At 31.7% G+C, this 9,469-nt stretch overlaps 1 protein-coding gene across 2 annotated transcripts in view; it reads right to left on the reverse strand.

Moving 5' to 3' along the window:
- Positions 1–799: 799 nt before the first annotated feature.
- Positions 800–9,469, reverse strand: part of LOC106462194 (leucine-rich repeat neuronal protein 3-like) — a 35,342-nt gene continuing 26,672 nt past the window's right edge. For both annotated transcript variants that reach the window (XM_013922096.2, XM_022389694.1), the window contains one exon: positions 800–5,256. In XM_013922096.2, the coding sequence (XP_013777550.1) occupies positions 3,150–5,165 (2,016 nt within the window). In that variant the 5' untranslated portion in view covers positions 5,166–5,256 and the 3' untranslated portion in view covers positions 800–3,149. The remainder of the gene's footprint in view (positions 5,257–9,469) is intronic.

Raw genomic sequence — 9,469 nt, forward strand, 5'->3', positions numbered from 1 at the left:
CTCTGCAGACATAACGCTGTGCCACTGTGGGACATTTTGTGGGTTTAAAACTTTTCTCGTGACAACAAGGAGACAAATTAACAAAAAAAAACCGGACTGTCCCAACAAAACCAGGACGTCTGTTCACATTAGGAATGTAATAAGTTGCCTCGATATTGCCAAATAATTATCATTGAAAAAGTAGTGAATTATTGCAATAATTTTAACTTTTGTAACTTAAATCTAGTGAATATACAGCTATTTTGTAGAAAGTTATATAAACTGTAAAGAATCTTTAATATTTTTGATGAAATATAATAAGTTATATATATATTTATATAAGGACCGAACGTGGATATGTATGTAGGATGGCGTTACCTTTCCAGAAGTAAGAATAAAATCCACTGGAATGTTAAGTAATGTCCTTCGAACTATGTGGTATTTGAGTCACTGTTTCCTTCCTAAAATTAAGAATCAAATCGATTGTATGTGATGTTTTAGTCGATTGCTACAAATCTTGATCCAGAATCTAGCAAAAACAATGAAATAATTACAAATCTTGATCCAGAATCTAGCAAAAACAATGAAATAATTACAAATCTTGATCCAGAATCTAGCAAGAACAATGAAATAATTACAAATCTTGATCCAGAATCTAGCAAAAACAATGAAATAATTACAAATCTTGATCCAGAATCTAGCAAAAACAATGAAATAATTACAAATCTTGATCCAGAATCTAGCAAAAACAATGAAATAATTACAAATCTTGATCAACACTTCGACAAAAGCAATGATGTTTTCACTAGTTTATTGGCTTCTTACATATATTTACATATTTCACCAAAAACAGCGGTTATTCTCATTTTTTAAAACAAGAAACATAGTATTTTTAACGATGGAGATAGCACCTACTTCTATTTTTAGGATATTCGGGTTGGTATATCATACGTGGAGTTTATATTACAGCTTTTGGAGTTTAAGACTAACAAGTTCTCCACCTGAAAACATCAGGTATTCCGTTTGTTTAGTATAAATGCTACTTGGAAGTTTCGTACAATGTTCTTCATTTCTAAGACTTGTTTACGTTTTATTTTTCATTTTACTCTCTGTAAACGTGCAATGTTCGAGAAACATGTAAAAATTTTACTTTTTATCTTTTACCTCGCAACGTAACCTAAATGCAACGTTATCATTTATTTTCTGGAGAAGCTCGTATTTGCTAGAGACCTTACAGACCATTGGGAAAACGTCAATAGAATACATACGAAGAAAACTGGAACCTTTATAAGAGATTAGTAATAATGTATATCGGAACAGCATTCAAGTGAGACTGAAGATTTTTGTGAAATGTGAAATTACAAGTTGATGAAACTACTTTTGATTTAAAACTTTGATATATATGTATGCACTGAAGAAGTTTACTTGATATGAGACGCACTTATGGAAACAAAACAGCCACATATAGATCAAACGCTACTGCGTTCAAGATAAATATATGTCATACGAACAGCATTTTTATTGTTTCTGAAACAATACACTGCTTCCGGTCTGTGTATATTTCTAAGTTAAATCGATATAGTGATTGTAAGATTAAATATTGAAATATATTAGCACAAATCTTGGATCGATAATCAGAATCGTTTTGTGTTTGTAGAGATGATACACTTTCCTGCAATTGTACCAAAAAATTACATATTTAAAGCGACATAAATATATTGAGAAGTTTCCTAAAAAAAACTGATTTTACGTAAATTAGTCTTAGACGTGATATACAAATTACAAAGACTTTTCTAGAATTGTACTCAAATTATCGTATCCATAAACTGTCTTGTTAATTTTATTTTCTGTTTTATCCTTAATTTTCTTACGGAAGTTGTCACTGCAAACAGTTCATCGTACGTCGCTTATGAAATTAGTATGCAAAACTTACAGGTCATCTTTATAAATAGAGTAATTTAAGCGGAAGATTGTTATTTTTCTTTAAAGAAAAAAAAAACTCGAATAAAAATAAACCGAACTATAATGATAATTATGCTCAATACTTACCACTGAATATTGATCATACTTAATCACTAAAGGTAATTATGAATTTTAGGATAAATAAGGAATAAACGTTTATTTAGCATATAACAATATTTTTACTCAAGTTGTTAAATTTATTTACAAAGAATTAAACTACAGGATTTTGTTGTTGTGTCTTGAATGTACCAACATAACTTTTTTAAACTAGAATAACATATTGATTTGAGAGCTCACTAAAGAAGATAAGTAATAACTAACTTATATTTTATTAATGCTAGTTTCCCAGGTATCAAAACGTCGGAGGATTTACCAGTTATATTTTTCTTTGTTGAATTTACAAGTTGTTTTTATTGAAAGATATTGTTTATGAAATTGAAAGCATAACCTTTTTCTCTGAATCGAGAAATGTCAACAAAGATATCATGATAATTTGGCCTTTAAAAACGGTATTACAATTCAAAACTCCAAATAATTATCGTAGATAAAAAACCAGAAATGTTAGAATTTTGGAAACGTTAGATTGGTCTAATTTCAACCTTTCCAGATATAAACATGGTTCTTTTGCAAAGCATCCTCTCCTATTACATGCGCATATCTATAACAATAAATTGAAAAGGTTTATAAAATTTTATTATCGAACATTTGGACGAATAATACCAAAATAATAAACAATAATATTTGTTTATTTCATAACGATAATTTTCGTTTGAAAGCAGTACCTGTTATATAACATTGTTAACCACCGTACACGTTTTTATGATAATCTCTGTTTCAAGGGTAAAAGATTCTGCAAACTCAAACTAGTTTATGTAAACCAATCTATCAAGATGAAATTTTCTGTACGTTCATAAACCCTGCCATGAATTCGTACATTAGAATGAAAACAGTTTAATTTCCGCAATAAACGTATCCTGGTTGGCAAATATTGAGTTTTTCAAGAACCTATTTGATCTAGTACAGCTTTATCTTTTCCCTCTTGCTATACACGTCAAGTAATCCAACTTCGCGAATTAATATATTCTTTACTTGAAAATTAATGTAGCATATTTCCTCAACACGTTAAAAACCAACTTGTCCTTATGCGTTACGTTTTGAAATTAATATATACAGAAACCAACCTGCCCTCCAATAAAATACTTGTTGTTTTATCTACAAGACCCAACTCCTGACATCAAAGGGCTATTAAAGTTCTCTGGAGGAACGTGGGCCATATGACTAATGAGAGATTTTTCGGGTGTTTCGTAATGCCTTTGTCTGTACTTTTTGGCCACCACAGAAACAAAACAGACGGTTAGCAATAATCCAGCCACAATTCCTAGAACCACTGCAACCGCTACATTGCTTGAAGTGTAGATGCCTTGCATGATGAAACTAAGGTCTCTTGTCTGTACATGAGTACAAGATAGCTGGATGTAGTCACCATCTTCTTCATCCTTTACAGCAATACAGAACTTGTAACTGGTGTCTGGTTCAAGGTTATTGATGGTATATGAACGGTACACATAACTTACTGTGACTGTTTTATATTTCTCCCTTGGTTGGTTATCAATTCTATAAAGTATATCATACTCTGGAAAGTTGTTCCGCGCTGTGCCATTCCACACAACTGTCACGAATGTGGAAGACACTCGCTGAGGAAATAGACCGATGTCTACATTTTCAACCTGAAGAGCAATGTTCTTCGATGCCAAACCAACTTTGTTTTCGGCAACACATTGATAAACTCCAGAATGTTTAGGCTTCAGATGGTACAAAGCTAATGTACCAGGATGTTTTCCCTGGACCTGTAGGCCGTTGTTTGATTCATTCAGCACGGCCCCAGATGGTAAAATCCAGTAAATTCTGGGCTGGGGAATCCCAAAAGCACGACATTCAAATTCGTGCGACTCTCCAATTTTTGTTTCAACAGTTTCATTAAGAGAGTCAACTAGGACAGGTTCACACTGAGCAGAAATATTGGCAAGATCCAAGGACTTGAGAGGGAAGAAATTCAGTTTATGATGCTGGGAGCATCTTAACTTGTCCAAGTCTAAGAAAACTACAGAAGAGTTGTCACTTTGTTCGAGTGTGTTTCGGATCCAACGAATGTTACAATCACAAAGAAGAGGGTTGCCGTATAAGGTGAGATGGACGGTTGGACGTCGGTTAACGATTTCATGACTCAAAGCTGAGAGGTTATTTTTATGCAACAAAAGAATCTTTAGTTTCGGGACATTGATGAAAGCGTGAGGATCTACATATTGTAAATTTATATTGTTGTGGAGAAAGACCTTCTCCAGGTTAATTAAGTCCCGGAATGCTCCACGGTCTACCATCTGAAGAGTAGTTGTGTTGGACAGCGAAATCTCCTCAACAGCAAAGCCATTAAAATTGTTCGTCCCCAGCTGAGTAATGGGGTTGGCGTCGAGAACAAGAACTTTCAGTTGCTTCAGAGGTTGAAGAGCTGCTGAAGGAACTTCTGTGACGTGGTTGTGATTCAGTAGCAAAGTTTTTAGATTACGAAGACCCATAAAAGCATTTTCGTTAATTCCTCTGATTCTGTTATGAGACAAAGATAGGTAGAGGAGGTTATTTACTACTGAAAATGTGTCACTGTTTAAATAGAAAATCTCGTTGTGGTCAAGTTCTAGGACTTCTAAGTTCGTTAAATCATAAAACCATGATATGGGCATTGAATGGATTGAATTTCCCTTCAGATTCAGGTGTTTAAGCATGCTCATGTCATCAAATACATGTTCGTCAATAAACTTGAGGTGGCCGTTTGCAATGACTAAAGTTTCCAATTTGTGTAAACTACAGAAGACTCCGTTGAATAAGGTTCGAAATTTATTTTTAGATAGGTCAAGTAATCGCAGCTCTGTCAAGTTTTGGAAAATGGAGACTCTACCCAGTTGCTTAATTTGGTTGATAGATAAGTCCAGTTCTAATAATCGAGGGAGAAATGGCATTTTGTTGTCGAAGTCTGTAATTCGGTTCTCAGATAGAAGCAGAGACTCCGTCTTCAGAGGAACTTCAGCAGGCACACTAAATAACCCACGGGATGAGCAATTCACTGTAAGAATTAAGCAGTCACACATAACCGGACAGCTGATATCCGAACTAAAGACTTCCGTCCATGCTATTAGTGGCACAAGAAATGCCAAGGCAACCCATGTGGTCATGATGGTGTATTATTCAAATTAATTCCTTAATGATTGATACTTTGGTCATCGTCAAAGAAGTGTGAAAAATGATTTTGAAGGCTCGAGGAATCTAGGGAAAAAATAAAATCAAATATTTGTAAAAAATATTGGAAAATTATATGCATCTGAAATATATTTTAAATATTTTGAGACTATTTGACTATCAATATAACGCTATAACATATTAACGTGCCCAGTGTACACAGCTCAGCAACCAAATGAAACTGTAAAATCTGTGCCTATACCAGCTAAATGTAATGTCCGTTTGTTTCTAGAACATTGTGTTACTTAAGCATTTATATGTGTTTTAATATTTCTAATTTTTAAGTTCTGCAATGGCTTATATTTATTCTGCTGGTGCCTTGAATACTATTCTATAACATTCCTGAGTATTTTATCTAAACTTGATGATTTATATTAATTAACTCCTTCTATCTTTATAAACTTCTATTTCTAGCTCGTCCTGTAATATATACATATATATATTATAATGGAAACAATTACTGCTAGTATAACAAAATTCATATCAAGAAGAGACCTATTGTACGATAATTTGTTAATATATACATGAAACTTTCTATATCAAATCATCACAAAATTCTATGATTTATATTTGCAGTAAAAGCAAAGATGGTACATTTAATAATACTTCTGTTATTCTAATGTGGTTACAATGGTTTTTACTTTATATGATTTGAGTGATAAAAGTCCCGAACGATAAAGAGCCTCATGGTAATATGTCATGGTTTCATAATACACCTCTGTCATATTAATTGTACATACGCAATTTTATGAATCTTTATTATACATATTCTTTTTAAAACACCAAATATAGTACAAACCAAACTCTGCATAAATATTCCATGGAAAATAAAATAAAATCACCTGGTGTTTTCATATGATATCTCTTGTCTTCCTTTTTCTTTAAATGTAGAATCGGAATTTGTTAAAAACTCGCATTAAATATACAGTTTATCAATAAAGTTTCTTTTCAAAGTATGGGATACTTAGATTAAAATTACACCAGATAAAACTATCAAACTTCCTGATAATTTTTATTATTGAAAATCATACAGTATTGTAACACTTGGCACATGTTTGACATTCAGCAAATAACTCATGTCAAACGTCATTGTGAGCTTATTCAAACATACTCGTATTGAAACTGTAGCTTTCAACTGAGCATAATTAAGGGTCTTTAATGTCCAACGTAAGTAAGTGCTTTTCTTATTTCTTTACAGCCAGAGTACTAGAGTTAACTGTGCGCAGCACGGCCTCAAAACACTATTTCTGTATGGAAGAATTTACTGTTGGTTGTCAATTAATATTACACTTAGATTAAACCATTCTCTTCCCAATTAAGAAAATTTGACCTCAACAGAAAATAAATCTAATCATAAATAGGTATGAATATTTTATCGAAATTACGTTAAGGTTGAACTATAATGAACGGAGAATGCATAAGTTGATTCAAAGGATTTCTAATGCTACAAATCTACTTTTCTAGAGTGAAGAAATGACATCCAATCTTTGTTTTTTGTTGTATTTGTATTATTTTCATACAACAAAACCTCGTATAATGGTTCGCTTATTATGGCTGTTCTTGACCTTTCAGGTAAACACGTAAACAAGCTTTGCATATCTTTAGAGAAATTTTGTTTTTTCTACAGTTCAGTGTTTAATATCGACGTTGTTCACATCAGAAAAGTGTTTAAAAAACACAGAGAAAGCGTGAAAAGGAGTGTTCTCTCAGCGTACAGGAATCCCAGTAAGGTGCGACGTTTCAGAGCAAATCTCGCTGCAGCAAAGGTGGAAACAATCATTGTTGGTTCAAGAACACTAGTAGCTTGGTTGTATCGATCTAAGATTATAAACGTAGTAGGACCTAGTCTGGTTTTAATAGCTTGAAAATAACCTTTTGGGATCCTAAAACTTGTATGGTATCTCTCGACGATGAATTATACCATGTCTAAAAGGAGAGTAAAAAATGGTGATTTGTAGTTTGAGGAAATAATGTCAACACTATATCTCAAACTTAAGTTTGTTTGTTTACTTTTTTTTGCGATTGCATTCTCACTTTAAGCTATCTATCTTATGTCTGTAGTTTTTAAAGCTCCCTATTACCCCTTTTTAAATGAGCAATTTTTAATAATCTTGTTTATTTGTCGCTGTTTTTCTGTATTTCTGTTGTTAGGTTGCTTCTTGCTGTTCATCTGCGTTTCTAGGATTATGTCTGGTAGACTGTATACCCTCAAAGTTTTTGAGAGCTATTACTGCAAACATTTTCCTTTAAAAATTACACCTTTTGCACTTTCTTGGCAAATGATGTAATTCCTAATTTTTCTGTTTCGTCTATGTTTCACTATCGCGATGGGGATTTCTTTTATTTGTTTTGATAAACACTATAATTTTCAATTTTGTTGTGATTAATAGTTTTAATTTCGAGTTTCACCTTTTATATTTTGGTTTCGTTTTCTATATTTTTTCATGATTATTATATAGTACTGGATTTTCGCCTATATACTCTTGATTCAATTTATAGTATTATACTAGTTTTATTTATGTATTTAGAAAATGATGTTAAGATGCTGATTTATCGTCCTTTCCTCTTCTTTCTTTTCTCTGAGATTAATTTGTCTAATGGTTCTTAGCCTAGCTAGCTACTTAACAGGAAATTAACTATAAAAATAACTACTTGAAATAATTCAAGATGTCTACTTTTTCCAGATGCAATGGATTATTAGTATTTATATTAAGATACATCATTTCGTAATTTATTTATTAACCTGTAGTATATGTGGTTTAAAATATCTACATGTAGGAAAACTTCAATTGATTTACATCTAAGGATTAATTTACATAAATTGAAAGTTTTGAAGGTTTTCTGAATTCTATTCAAATATTCCATTTTTACATCCATTCCTTTTCTAGTGTTAAAAATTACTATTTTAGAAAAAAGTTTGTTGATATAACGTGAAAATTATTTTAAAACTCTTTTCCCATACGGATTAAATCGAGATTTTCAAAATAAAACTGCTGAATCGTTAAATAAAACTACCTGTATTAGACGCTTATATTAAATTTCAACTTATATCAAACAATATAAACAAGAGATAGGGGTAAGCATAAATTAAAATTGATGGATTTTGATCATTTCCATATAAATCTAAATTCTGGTTTTGAGAAGCAAATTAATATTTTGAATTTTGTTTTAAAAATATATTTGACCTAAATTGTACAAAAATATTTAATAATGTGTTAAAAGCAGTTAATTATGTTAAATATGTCTAAATATAAAATATATTTATTGCATTTCATACTTTTAAAAATGAACTCCATGAAATTCTAAAACAATCTGTTATTGTCCCAACAAATAAAGCCGGGTGTAATTTTGGATGTATATGAAAAAAATTTAATGCACAAATTATAATTAATGAAATTAATACAATTGAAATATTTACAAAAAGTGCATTAAATAAAGATACTATTATGATAGAAAGCCATGAAAAATGGAATATAGATATTGGTTCTACATATTTTAATTTACTTTTTTATATAATTCCGAAGCTACATAAAACGCCTATTAGATCCAGATGACCTTTAGGCTTATAACGGTTTCAATTCCCGCGGTTCGTAGACCATAGACAGCCCAATGTGTAGCTTTGAGCTTCACTACAAACTAACAAATAAAGTTAGAATTATTACTAATTCAATAAATACTGTTACTAAACCTGTTTCTATTATGCTCAATAAAATTCTAGTAGCTTTATTTTATAAAATTATTCAGATCATTGTTTTGGATTATTTGGAACGTTAAACTGCTTTAAATTCTCTTGAATCAGTCACTTCTGTTCTTACATATGATTTTATTAGCTTATATACTAAAATGTGATGTTGTTAACGATGGGTGCTCAATTATCACTGAACTATCCAAGTAAGGGTTTTATAGTTCTTGTAATAATAGTGAAGTTCGGAGTTTCACAAAGGCAGAAATTAAGGATGGTTTTTAATAGCTAAAATTTCTACAACCGTACTAAGTTTAATGGGTGGAGTTTCGTTGTTTGACAAATGTAGAAAATAAACGTACTTTTAGGCAGCAAAATTTCTGCAATGATAATTTGATGATTTTAATGGTGGTTAGGGAGCTTGACTCGCAATCTGAGGTTCACGGGTTCGAATCCCCGTCCCACCAAATGCTCACTCTTTCAGCTGTATAATGTGACGGTCAATCCCACTATTCATTGGTAAAAGAGTAGCCCAAGAGTTGGCGGTGGGTGGTGATG

The sequence above is a fragment of the Limulus polyphemus genome, unplaced genomic scaffold (genome assembly GCF_000517525.1).
Source record: "Limulus polyphemus unplaced genomic scaffold, Limulus_polyphemus-2.1.2 Scaffold44, whole genome shotgun sequence".
NCBI lineage: Eukaryota > Metazoa > Arthropoda > Merostomata > Xiphosura > Limulidae > Limulus > Limulus polyphemus.